The sequence below is a fragment of the Nymphalis io genome, chromosome 11 (assembly GCF_905147045.1).
Source record: "Nymphalis io chromosome 11, ilAglIoxx1.1, whole genome shotgun sequence".
Classification (NCBI taxonomy): Eukaryota; Metazoa; Arthropoda; class Insecta; order Lepidoptera; family Nymphalidae; genus Nymphalis; species Nymphalis io.
In genome coordinates this window covers 7,034,105-7,048,650 of record NC_065898.1, presented here as the reverse complement: position 1 = coordinate 7,048,650, position 14,546 = coordinate 7,034,105, and the positions used below count along the sequence as shown (strand labels likewise).

Here is a 14,546-nt window from a genome sequence, read left to right as displayed (position 1 = left end):
TTGGCCATTTCGGCTTATTAAAACCTTATACGTGTTGAATTTTTTTTGGCGTAAAAAATCAAAACGCCCTTTATTTTGGCTGTGTATTATAACAAACATGTGATATAACGTGTCTAAAGGTTTTATTTAAAACTTGATTGTTAAAAAATTGATAGTTTTCACTCGAGGTTTAGAAAAGTGTTTGGTATAAAAAGTAGCCTTTATCATCCTTCCTTGTCAACCTTGCTTCATACTAATTTTTATCAAAATCAAGAGTGGATTACCTGTGAAAACGTAACAGACAGACAGGCAAATAGACAAAGTTACTTTTATATTTATAATATTAGTATAGATTTAAAATAAATGTGTGTCATATGAAAATGTAACACTTCAGTAAGCTGATTTAACACTATGCTTGGTAGATTTTTAACTTATAAATAAAAGAAAGTTAAATATACAGAAAGTGGTAAAATAAGAAGTTGTAGATTTTGTGCATTATTTTTGATTTACATTTTCAATATGACTAATATACGTTTCAATTGTATTATATAACTGTTTGTCTCTTACAGCTATGGCCGAGTCCAGAATGTCAAGTTATTGGGACGAATGGAGAGCCCAAGTGCGAGTACGAACGGAGCTGGTAATAGCGGTGTGTGTGCCACTGTTGCCTTTATGGACATCAAGTCTGCATCAAAGGCTCATAACATTGAGCACGTGTTGGACGAACGAACTCTTACTACTGAGTATTACGAGCCAGCCGCTATACCATCGTCCGCGGGCGCGCCTTCTGCTGGCTCGTCGCCTGCTGGCTCTGGCTACTCAGGTTCTTCATCCTCCGTGAATTCTGCACCTGCACCTGTAACCAACTCGCGCTATCACCTCTCGTAAGTATTTGTTTCTTTAGCTACAATGGCCATCTGTTAGTATCATTTTATAAATAATGTTTTAATAGTATTGCTACTCTTACCTTTTTAATCAATTATAAAATCAAATGGGATTTAATTTATATGACTGGCGACTTACGTAAAAGGCGAAGGGCTTTATTGTTTTGTTTTAACGATCTACGTTACAGTGATCTACTATTGTTTTGATTTTACGTAAATAAAAAACTTTTTTAAGAAATTGGGTCAGCTTTTGATATAATATCTAACAATCTGTATTATCTAACGCAACAGAGTTTTTGCTTATGTTTGTTATTACAATATAAAATAATAGTTAACTACATTGTATGGTTTTTTAACCTTATTATTTTATATAGAAATAATACATTTTTAATAAAACTTGAAAATAAAAATGAAAGGTATGTTAATAATTTGAACACAAGACCTAAATTTTAATTAGTAATAAAAAGATACCTAACTTAACAAATAGAAAACAAAAGTAGATATAACTGTCGGTGTAGCGATTTAACATTGGTTACATGATAGTTAAATCTGACCTATAATTATGTTGCGAGTTACTTTTTGGCACTAAAACAGCTATAGATAGATACATAGTATTTGCAAACTTAAAATTCCATTTCAAAACTTCTTTCAATTTTTTTGCTTGAATTAATTTTTTGAATAAGTTATTGTTGATTTTGAATATTCTCGATTAGTGTATGAAAAATTGAAGTTATTTTTTTTATTTCATTAATAAATGAACTAAAGTAAGATTACTTTTATTTGAAATTGATAGTGATCTAAATTGGAGCAAAACTTTTAAGTATCTAAATGTAATTAAAGTCTAAGTACTGTTTTACTAATACTTATTATTATTATTTAACTTTTCGTTTTGTTTATTCTTCTTCCTCTTGATGTTTCGTTTATATAAACAACATTAAACACTAAGATGATACTTAGTGATATTAGCAGATGGCTCATTATTCTGCTGCGACGTTCCTGTTGACGGTTTTTGTCGCTCAATGTATTTGTGGCATCGTTGTCAACTACTTATTAATAAAAATATGTAATAATATACCGAGATACTTCGCTTTAGCTTGTTATATTTGTGGAATTAAGCTCAAGGTATTATTAATTAATATAGTGTAAGCATGTTCGTCATTAGTCTTCGCACAAAATATGGATGCCGCCGCCGCCAGACCAGTGTATCTGCGACCTCCTCTAACGGATTGCAGTGTTTCATTTGGATTGCAGTGGGGGAAAATCCCAAATCAGTGACATAGTGCAGTGACAATTATTTGTGGTGGTGCGTGATGTAAGAAGTGAAGTGTAATTGGATTACTCCCACGCTATTTCGAAGGTCCAAACATCGGGTCACTGTGGCTGGCGGCGGTTCCAACTTCGTTTTATGTATGCACCTTGTTATTAACGCTATGTTATCGATCTGTGTTTTTATCTGATTAACACATTTAATAACATGTCTGACTAAATGCTTGATTTGTTATTCCAACACTTTCTGTGATGTTTAAAGTCTGTATTGAAGAACATTTATCTACCTATTTATTTTCCTACAATACAATTAGATAGCATAAATAGTCACGAATAATTATGTAATATATATTACCCGAGCAACAAAAAAAAGATAATCATAAAACTACATGTCATTGGACTCTTTCATAAAACATGAAAGTAATAAGTACTTCGATTTACTTCTTGTGTTTTATACAAAACATACGTCAGCGTGTTTTTGTTACCGTGATAACATGTAAATTTATAGAAGGTATGAATAGAACTTATTATATTGTACAAAAATTAATATTGTATAAATTTGAAATGTACTTCTTTTTAAATTTATTTATTTACTAACACATCAATTACTGATTTCTTTTAATGATGATGTTACTGAATTGAAATTAGTCCCTATGCATTGTTTCATTTATTACTGAGGCAATGTTTATGGAAACATAAAATACAGTAACATAAATCAGAATTACATGGGATTGTAACATTTTACCATAAATTAAGAATATTCAAAGCGTATGTTATTTCAAGAAATTATTAGTTCATGCGTAACATATTGCTTACTTCGAGGTTCCACATGCCTACGTGTTAGTGTTAGATGTTTTCCTACAGGAATACTTTAAAACAAATATAAAAAAATATATAGGGTTTATCAAAACACACTTAGAGATCAAATACAATACAACAGCAGAAAATAAAAATGATTTTAATGTAAAATGGAATCTAATAAATAATCAATGATTTAATGTAAAATTGAAATCTTTGATTATTTATTATATTTATCGACTTTAAACCCAAAACGCATGTCATTCAAAATCACAAATAATTTACCTAAAAAGTTATACATACAAATAGAGTTATACACTTTAAACTTTCGCAATGTATTTTATCCGTTTTATATTAGGGCTGCGTCTACCCACCTCGTGGCCCCCGACAAGTGCGACTGTGTCGAAACTTCGTCGGGCAAAAAAATAAAAAAGGTATGAAGTGTAAATCTAGTGATCTGGATACTGATTTTCATATCAATAAATAATGCAAAACGAATAATTATAAGATTAATATTTAAAAAAAAAACTTTCTTACATACAAAAATCCTATAAAATCGAATAGTTTTTCACAGAAACCCACTGATAATAATCATGTTCATCGCTATAAATAATTTACAGTTTTAAACTGTAAATGAAAGTGATTTTATAAATTATTTTAATTGCCTGCGCTATTCACAAATTACGAGATGGAATTGTGAAACATACGCGGAGTATGTATGTTCATTGATTTTGCTTTAAGTACACTAAGATTTTTATTCCTTATTTTATACCATTCACAATAGAAAATTAACATTTTTGATAAAATATCTTTTCAAACGATTAGAAGCAATAAGTAACGTTTTTACAAAGTCATTAAAGTATTATTAATCTAGAAAACATGTACTACTTTTATAAAAGTACATCTACAAGTAAATCGCGTAATCGCTTTTTGTTGTAATTTATTTCAGTTACCGGCCATATACCGCATATTACCAAAAGCAAAGTCAATTATTACTATTACATTTTTTTAAATTGTTGTTATATATTTTTTTATTAAATTATATATATATATTTTTTTGCTTATACTAGAAGTAGCACCAATGAAGTATTTCATCGGTCGATTCAATACATCGGTATTAAATGGTAGGATGGCGCAAGTCGAAGCGTGTTCAACAGCTCACGTACATCTCGATGTTCAAAATAATATCGCTAGTCATTAGGTCGTACAGGACATATAAGGTGCAGTGCTTTTTTGCGTCGCGTTTTATATTGTAGTAGTAATAGTAGTAAAATACAAGGATATCGCTTGCCCAATTGTTTTACAGTTTTTATAGAATTATCTGTGAGTTCATTAGTATTAAAAAAAAAAACAAAGTAAACGTTTATATGATACATATATTTAATTTAAGAATAAAACGGTAAAAAATATTAGTAATATTAGACCAAAAGATTAACCATTTTTACACACACTGCTAATGGTTTTTTGAAACGTTAGGAAATGATAAACTAATGTTAAAATATACGCGTTCAATCCGTTCACATCTCACACAATCACAATCCGTAAACAAATATGTTTTATTCAAATCATTACCTAAATATTTTTTGTTTGCGGCCCCCGACACCATGACTAACAAGGTCTGTGGCCCCTATAAAGAAAAGGTTGAGTATGGGTGATCTAAAAGATCTATAATACTAAGTAATAAGGAAATATTACTTCTGATTAGAAAATTCGATCCCGGTCCTTTTGTCTTATCCCGGGATTTCGGAATTGGTTACACACTATAAACCTAATAAACTAGAGTTAGTTATATGAATCAACTGTTTTAATTATTTTCATTGGTACAATCTGTTTAAATTTTTGCAAACAAAAATTAATTCATCAAATAAATTCTTCATCATCATCATCATCATCATCATCATCATCATCATATCAGCTGGAAGATGTCCACTGCTGGACAAAGGCTTCCCCCAAGGAGTTCCGCGACTCGTTCTATGTCGTCGGTCCACCTTGTAGGGGGCTTGCCCTCGCTGCGTCTTCCGGTCTTTCTGCCCCAGCGGCCGTCTGTTCTGCGAGCAATGTGCCCCGCCCACTGCCACTTTAATTTAGCAATTCTTCGGGCTATGTCGGTTAGTTTGGTTCGCCTGCGGATTTCATCATTTCTGATTCGATCTTGCAGAGAAACTCCTAATTTAGCTCCATTGCTCTTTGAGTGACCTTGAGCCTTCTTATGAGGCCCATAGTAAGCGACCACGTCTATGATCCGTAAGTCATCACTTCGTAAGAACACACACACTGGTCGAAGACTTTCGATTTGAGACACTACGGTATTTGGGATGTGAAGATATCGTGTAGCTTCCCGAACGCTGCCCAGCCGAGTTGGATTCGACGATTGACCTGTTTCTCGAAGTTGGACCTAACTAGTTGGATGGTCTGTCCTAGGTAAACATAGTTATCAACAACTACTAGTGTAGAATTTCCAACCTTGACTTGAGTGGGTGCAACATGGATGTTCGACATGATTTTCGTCTTGTCCATGTTCATTTTATCGAGCATAGTGCCGAGGTCGTCTAAGGTCTCATAATCACGATGTCGTCGGCGAGTCGATGATGAGTGATGTACTCGCCGTTGATATTGATGCCAACTCCGTTTCAGTCCAGAAGCTTGAAAACATCTTACAATGCAGTGGTAAACAGTTTCAGAGATATCACGTCTCCCTGTCTTGCGCCTCTCTGCAATTAGATAGGTTTTGAGTTCTGATCCTGGAGTCGGATTGACATGGTGGTGTTCTTGTACAAGCACTTTAAAACCTTGATATACCGGTAATCGATTTGGCACCTTTGAAGGGACTTCAGCACTGCCCAGGTTTCGATCGAATCAAAGGCTTTCTCATAGTTCACAAATGCTAAGCAAAGTGGCAGGTTATACTCCTCGGTCTTCTGTATAACTTGCCGCAGCGTATGTATGTGGTCTATGGTGCTAAAGCCTTTTCGGTAACCGGCTTGTTTGGGTAGCTGGAAGTCGTCAAGCCTTCGCTCGAGACGATTCGTAATGACTCTCGAAAACTACTTGTAAACATGGCTCAGCTGTGAGATGTGTCTGTAATTCTTCAGAAGGGTTTTATCACCCTTCTTAAAGAAAAGCACCACAACACCTCTGTGTCATGCCTTTGACGTTTGGCTTTGACGAAGTTAAATAGCCTCTGAAGAGCCCTGAGGATCGGTGTACCACCCGCCTTCAGAAGTTCAGCTGTAATACCATCATCACCAGGTGCCTTCTTGTTTTTGAGTTGCTCGAGAGCCATTCTAATCTCGGAAAGACTGACGTCCTGATAATCTTCGGTGTAATGTCGGGTTAGTCTTGCTCTGGGATCTGCAGCTTGACTACTTACAGGTGATTGCGTTGTCGTGTACAGCTGACTGAGATTAAGATTTTCACCCGCCCAATACCGCATATTTTGTTTATTGACAAACCCATTGAGCCAGAAATGACCTTCGTCACTGAAGATGATTTTGCGATGAAATTGATCATCTTGGCGCATTTTTTCTAGAGCCTAATCGGAGAACGTACGTCGCTTCGAATGGTCCATCAGCTTCAATTCTTGAGTGAGCCTGATCTTGTATGGGTGTAAAGTAAGATCCTTACGCAAAATTCGCCATAAAGTGGTATTGGCGATGCCCAACTCTTAAGGACGCCGTGGAATTGACTGATTTGGATCATTTGCTACGGACATTTCAACGGTATCGATATTTTCGACACTTCGACCAACCCGTAGTCTCATTGGCACGGCAACATCACACAACGAATATGTAGACTCAAACTTTTTCACTAAACTTGTTACTGCCTGTCTACTAGGTTGAGAATTACGTCCGAAAATCGGAGTTAACGCTCTTAAAGTAGCGGCCACCGACTCCGAATTTCTGTAGTAAATTTTTAAGATTTGCAGACGTTGTTCGTTTTTGTACTTCACCATGATGAAAAGGTTATGTCTACTGAATAAACTGACAGTGACAGTTCGACGTTAAGTGAAAAGGTGCGTTCACAAACTAAATTCAAAATTGTAAAGTCCCTATTGGAAAACCCCTTACATGACCTCAACCTCATCGTCGGAGCGTCTCGAGGTCGGTGCGTATACCTGTATGACCTTCAAAGAATTCCGCTTGGTGATTCTGAGTATAAGGTACACCACCCTAGTCGGCACGCTCTCGATTTTCACGTTGTTAACGAGGGACTTGTAGACTAGGAACCCGACACCACCTTGGGACAGTTGATCGCCCTCCTGGAAATAGAGGAGGTTACCGGATTTCAGGATTATCGCATCCTCCCCCTGTTTTCGGACTTCGGATAATCCGATGTATCCCAGTGTAACCTGCTCAGTTCTTCCTCCAGTTCGATGATCTTCTCGTCGGTCCGCAGTGTACGCGTGTTATATGTTGCCAGAGGTGGTCGGTGTTGGTAACACGAAATCTGCCGGGGATTCTTAACACCCTCCGCCCCACCGTTACCACAGCTGTTACCAAGGCTAGGAATAGCAGGGCTGCCGGGGACAAGGGGCCGTGGTTTAGTTGTACGAATCATTGGGGGGATGTGCCATAATCGCCACGCTTGACAGACGGGTTGGCGATCGCAGTAAGTTGGTCATAGTACTCAAAGAGACGCTGATGCCTGTTCTCTGGTGTATATTCCCTCGAGTCGATTTTTACGCCCCCCAGGGGGTGCGATGGGGTGGTGATATTCGTCGCCGTCACCACATGGCAACCGTCACCACACGGCATATTAATATATTCTTACTTAATAATAATAAATTCTTACGTTATTATTATGTACGTGTACAGAGATCAGTTCCGATAATGACCAGATTCGTTAGAAAACACATAGACAGTCAAAAGTTAATTATTTTATCCCAACTAAAAGTATTCTTAGAAAAAATAACTAAGTGGTAGTAAATAACAATTAAAATGAAGACGTTTAATTTTATAAAATTGTGTTCGTATTTCTTTCATTTTTGTCAATCCCGAATATTCCGAGATTGGTCAAAGTTTATCCCGAATATTTCGGGATTAAAAAACGACTGGGATCTCGAGATTCGGGATCACGAGATCGAATTCTCTACTTCTGATACACTCATGAGCATATATCCATGTAATATAACATCTATCGACACTAACACTGTTCCTGAGTATTAAGAATATTTTAATTATGGGTCAATCATTTATGATGTTTGAATGTTAAGTTTAATCTGTTTGTTGTTAAACAAAAATAACAAATGGTATGTTGAATGGTGTTAAACTGGTGCCTCCGTTTGTGTCCTTTCAAAAAGTCTATTCATAATTACATGTGTCTTAGAAATCTTCAAGAAAAAAGCCTACTCATTCCATAAAAGCTGGCATGAACACCTGCAAGCCCTTGGGTGTTGCAGGTTTTCAAGATTTTTATTTTTTTACAGTGGACCAATTTTATCTTAAAAGTAAGGTTTATTTATTTACACATATTTTTCGACAATAGTCATGTCGTGTCCTACCATTCCAGCACCGTGATCAGTAAGGGAGATGGTGAGCATAGAAAACTTAGAAAAATCATGACGAAACATCACCAAGATAGCTCTATTTTATCTCGGAAGCTGATGTTTAAATAAATTGCACATCTTTTGTGTCCATTGGGTTTTTAGTGTTTAGGGTCTTAAGTACAAATAAAAATTTGTATCTGATTTTGAGCCGCATAATTGGTTTGAAATTAATATAACTCGTAGACAGCTTTTATGTAATCGGTTTGAAAAATATAGCTTAATATATTTTTATTGAAATTTCGTATAATAAAAGTTTTTTTTTTTCAAAAAAATTATTGAATATTCTGCCTACGTAATATTATACTATATACATAGGCTTGGTTTTCTGCATCATCGATTATTTTTAAATACATCTGAACGTCAAGCAAATGCACATATAATAATTAGCTTATATATTATAAGCACTTTTGTGGTATTGCGAACAATGAGGTAACGGTAGACAATTTATTTGTGGTCTTTCATTTTGTCTTTAAATGTTTATGGCTTATGTTTTTGACTCGCATTGTGAATCCCGGAAACAATTCTTGCTATGGATAAATAGTGATAAGCCTGTTGCGGGTCGTTTATATGAAAAAATATGTGAAGCTAGGAGAAATATTTAAAACACTTCTGAAATGGTGTCAAGATTATGAAAATCAAATTAAGATGGATATTTTAGCTTCACATCACACTCTTTGGAAACAATAAAATAATCTGAACAATAAACCTGGAATTCCCGTTAGCGTTGATGACGTCAGTGTTTCTATCCAGATAGCAAATCTTTTTGTAGATCACTTTTCTGTTAAATCGCCTCTAGGTTCTGCAAGGTCTACACTTAACTTTCAGTCTGAAGATGAAATTAGAATAAGAGTTACCGCCTTTGACATTGCACAGACAATAAATAACACAGGTCTGTGAAATTAATTTTTTCGAAAGTTTTTATCAAAAACTGTTATTATTTTTTATAAATGTTATTAAAGTTATATAGAACAGTAGTCATACAGATATATATCACGTCAAATTTACAAGATTCAGATGATATAAATTTTTGATTAAAAATGTATTGAGCTAACATTTGATAAAGTAAATGAAAATTATTAGTAAATATTATCATCAATAGTCTGGCTATTAAATTAAATAACAATAGTATATTTAAACAGAACAATTAATAATAATGCTGTTTTTTTTTTTTAAAAAAAACCTTCGTTTTATTAATTTTCTTTTATGAGTTTTTGCTTCTATATCATTAACATCTTGATGGAATCGCTCACCCTGTTCCTGTAGTCACCCAAATTTTTTGTCTATCGAATTTGGGTTAATGACATTTTTACCCTAGCATCTAATATTGTTCTAATTTGCCAGTCTGATTTTTCCCAATGTAATTTTCTTGCTCTGCTATTCCATTCACAAATATAACAAGGGAATTTTGTATAACCTTGCTGCTGTCTAAGAAGCATGCAAATGATTTTCAAGTTACCGCAAATTAATCATTTGTGTTCGGTTTATTTTTTCTAAAACACTTTTCAACTAAGTTTCATTAAGAACTGAATGAGGTGCAGTACAGGTAGGTAATGCAAATTTATTGCCGATATGCAAAAGGACAGCTTTCAAGCTTCTTTTTGAAGAATCTATAAAAAGTCGCCATTCTTCAGCATTGTATTCGATGTCAAATTTTTGTATTAAACCGCCAATGTCATAGCAAAATTGTCATCTTTCTTAAAATACTGTATAAATTCTTGTTCTCTGTTTCGATAACAATAAAATATCGTCTGAGCATCTAATAAGTTGTTTTTTTAGGCGAGATTCGAGACGTTCAGCAGCATCTTTTGGCAATCCAAGATCTCGTACTAAATCATTAAATTCTTGCTGATTTAAAGGACGAGGCTCATTTGTAGGGTTAAAAAATTCATTACTATTTGGAAGATCACTTTGTTATGAATTTTGTGAAAAAGGGCATTTCGAAGTTCTTTATGTTAATAATAAACCCGAATTACCTATACCAGTACCGTATATGTAATTTGGGTCCACATAGTACTGGATTTGTTACAGAAGAAATATCGGGATAAGCTATATTGGTGCGGTTTTTAAAATTATATCATGTCATATTACTGCAAAAATAGCTATATTTGTTCAACTTTAGTGTAAAAAAATGTGACGCGATACAATAAAATAAAGTTGATATTTGCAACATATAGGTTTACATCAACTCGTTTGACCTGCAATTATTAAAAAAACTTTTTCATCGCAGACCTGTGTAATTTAGCTAGAGGTAGATATCCTGGTCATGATGGTCTCAACGTAGAGCATCTACAACATGCTGGTCCTCATTTGCCCAGAATATTAACCATGTTATTTTCCTTTTATCTATCTCATGCATATTTGCCAAGTAATATGATAAAAACAATAGTGATACCTATTAAAAAAATTAAACGGGTGATAGTTCAGATAAGAATAATTATAGGCCTATATCACTAGAAATCTATCACTACAATAATTTCCAAAGTTTTTGACAGTGTGCTCAACAATCAACTTAATAAATATTTTAAGCCACATGATAATCAGTTTGGTTTTCGATCTGGTCAAACTGTAAAATACTATACGGACCGTAAAACGACTATTTATGTTTTCTCGATCTTTTTGCTAACAGCCTAGACTATATTTATAAAGTTGTAAAGTTTCAGCTGGACCAGTTAATTATATAAGTAGTAGATAGTAGTGTTTATTTTATTTTTTTTGTAATTTTGTATAAAAGTCTTATTACTTGAATAAACAAAATTTTTATTTTTTTATGAAAAGATTATTTATGCTTCAAAAAATCTCTAGAAAAGTAGGTATGATATTTTTAAAACTCCCTGATACTAAGTTAGTTTCAATTTTTTAAATAAACATTTATAAAATAATTTATAAGTAAGGATAAACATTTTTTACTAAAAAGTTTTCAGCATAAATATGTTAATGTGTTTTACAAGATCTTGTGTTATATTTATTATGTATTAATAGTCTTTTATGGGAATTTTCCACTAATTGGAAAATCGCTGTTATTATTGCTGAGTTAAATGTATTCATAACAATAACATATTATTTATTCTTGGTCCGCCATAGCTCATTTTGTAGTATAGTAATATTTTAATATTGAATTTAAGGCACATCAAACACCTTAAATAACTAATGTTTAAAGTTAAATAAATCAATATGATGGTTGTGATATTAGATATAAATATATTGCAAGCTTGTTTTCGTTCTAATATTAATTTTAGCCTCTTGCGCTATAAATTAAGTTATTTACAAATATTGTTAGTAAAGAAATTGATTTTTATAGTTGTATTAGTAAATTGTATAATAAATAAAAACTGTAATTGATTGCTTGTATATATACAATGAAAATATGTATTTCTGTCAAATAAACATTTCCCCTAGATGATTATAACAGTCCCCTGTCGCGATTTTTAATAAAATTGGCCAATAACTCACACATAAAGAAAAAATGTGAGGGCTTACTTATTTCATTTACATATAGAAGAAAATATGTCTTTCATTGTATTTACATATTTTCTTAATATCCAAAAAAAAATGCTTGGGACAGATTTGTATGGGCCAGTTTCCAATTAGTAGAGAACCGCCCATATAACAGAATTATTTACATTACTTTACTCCAGTTTTACTATAAAATTAAATTGATATATAAATTTAATACTATCTTATTGACATAATTACAGAATTATTTATATATGTACTAGTTGACCCGACAGACGTCCTGTATTAGCTATGAATATTCAATTCGAACTGGAAAAAAATATTTAAAAAAAAGTGTTCAATGTAATGCTTTTCGATAAATAGCATTGATAGTTTTGTTCTTTTGCGCGTAAATAAATCATGTTGTTGGCTTTCCCATTAGGGAACAGGCGACATACAATTGATTATGTGAAAAACATGAATTTTCAAGATCGATGCCACAAGCATTTAACGACTGTCCTGGTAGACTGAGAATGCGATTTATATATCGATATTGCAAATGCAAGCCGCAGTGGAAATCGTAACCGTTTAAAGTCGAATGGCATGTCATTCAGAATCATAGGGATGCGTGGAATCGAAACGCCTTTGTACTTTCCTTTCAAAATTGTGGCTTTGAGGACGTTTATTAATTTCGTCATCGCATGCCATTACAAAAACATGGCTGATTTATGTTCTGCAACATAATGATTACCGATCCGACGTTCCACTGATGTAAAACAATATATCTCGGTTTTTAAAATTTTCACACTTCATTTCATCATCAATTGTTGATGCATTAAAGCGTTTTGCGCGTTGTCCTGCAGGCGGCTCTGATGACAATTTTGTAGTCATCAGGTGGCTTGCGTTTAATTTTTCGTATATATCTTTGATTTGCGGCATTGCGAGTTCTGCAACCTAAGTTGATGCGTCTAATTAGTGGCATTTTGAAGAACCAAAATTCATTCCATTCAACCAAAATATAACACCGTGTATACCATTTATCGTGTAGTCTTTCAAAACTTACAATAAATGCGGTGAAATAATTGCGATGAACAAACACTTCTCAAAAAAATCTCTGAACAAACTGGCAACTGGATAAACGTTCTGATCAAATTGACTGTGCAATGTGCACTAAGAAATGAATGAATTTTTTGATCGATAGATGCCGACTGATGCAGCCGTTATACTACATTTGCGGCGTGCGCAAAAGTTAAAAGCGATGTGTGAATATAGCCGTCATCTGAAAATATAAAATAAAATCATTCATTCTTAAAAATATGTACAAAAATGCACTTGTGAAATTTTCAAAGGAAAATCTTTACAATTTCTTATTTTTCTAACTATTAAATTTATAGTTATCCAAAAACAAAAATACACACCGTACCGTAACAGCCTGTGAATGTCCCACTGCTGGGCTAAAGGCCTCCTCTCCTCTTTTTTTGAGGAGAAGGTTTGGAGCTTATTCCACCACGCTGCTCCAATGCGGGTTGGTAGAATTCACATGTGGCAGAACTTCAGTGAAATTAGACACATGCAGGTTTCCTCACGATGTTTTCCTTCACCGTAAAGCACGAGATGAATTATAATCACAAATTAAGCACATGAAAATTCAGTGGTGCTTGCCCGGGTTTGAACCCACGATCATCGGTTAAGATTCACGCGTTCTTACCACAGGGCCATCTCGGCTTTTTTAAAATAAAATACACAGCTGGCTGCTAAATAAATATTCATCAAACGCGTGAAGTTAAATAAGTCGTTAATTTTCTAAAATTTTCTTATTGTCTGAGCAATTTTCTAAAATATTCTTTTCGTAAGATGCTTCCACAGTTAAAAAAAATATTAGTATTAGATAATTTTAAAAAATAGATGAAAGAAATCGGTAATGTCGTTCTCCTCAAGATAACTCCATGCTTTGTTATCATTCAAGTGACTTTGTTGAATAATATGCCTCATTTATTATTATTTTTTTGTAACAGACTTAGTATTATTATATTAAATTATATGCGAATTGCTTATTTATTAATCTGCTTCATACTTTTAGACACAAAAAACAGTTTTTAATTATTATATCTTTAATTATAATACAACACTATTCAATTTAACTATTAATATCCACTTTAATATTACTCCCAAGTTCCTATCCTTCCAAAGACAAATTTGGTGACATACAAAACGCTTTTTATCACGAATTTGTAATGATTATTTTAGATCTTGAAAAAATTAAAACCAGCAAATCAAATTTCTGATGTTTCTAAACAATGTGTTCTAAAAAATCCATGTATAGTCATTAAGGGATTTTGTAAAAAAAATCATTGAAAAAATTGTGAACATAGAAAGCAAATATTATACTTTTTTTATAATCACAGTTAGCCATGCAATTGCATGCCAGGTTGTTCAATATTTACCGGACAACCTGTATATAAAGCTACATAAAAACATCATCGAACGGTAGTCGTACATATTATTATTTTTTTCATTTTTCAAATGGTCTCAGGAATGGTGGTTTTTAAGAAAAAAAGAGTAATAAGTATTAATGTAGATGTTCTTCAATTTTTGCCTCACCGATTTTTATGATAACACTCACAGTTTACGGACAAAAGCAA

General features: G+C 33.3%; 1 protein-coding gene across 5 annotated transcripts in view; it reads left to right on the top strand.

Moving 5' to 3' along the window:
• The window catches only part of LOC126771551 (protein split ends), a 98,698-nt gene that overhangs the window by 25,671 nt on the left and 58,481 nt on the right, over positions 1–14,546 (top strand). For all 5 annotated transcript variants that reach the window (XM_050491464.1, XM_050491460.1, XM_050491463.1 and 2 more), the window contains exon 2: positions 549–863. In XM_050491464.1, coding sequence (XP_050347421.1) covers positions 549–863 — 315 coding nt within the window. The remainder of the gene's footprint in view (positions 1–548; positions 864–14,546) is intronic.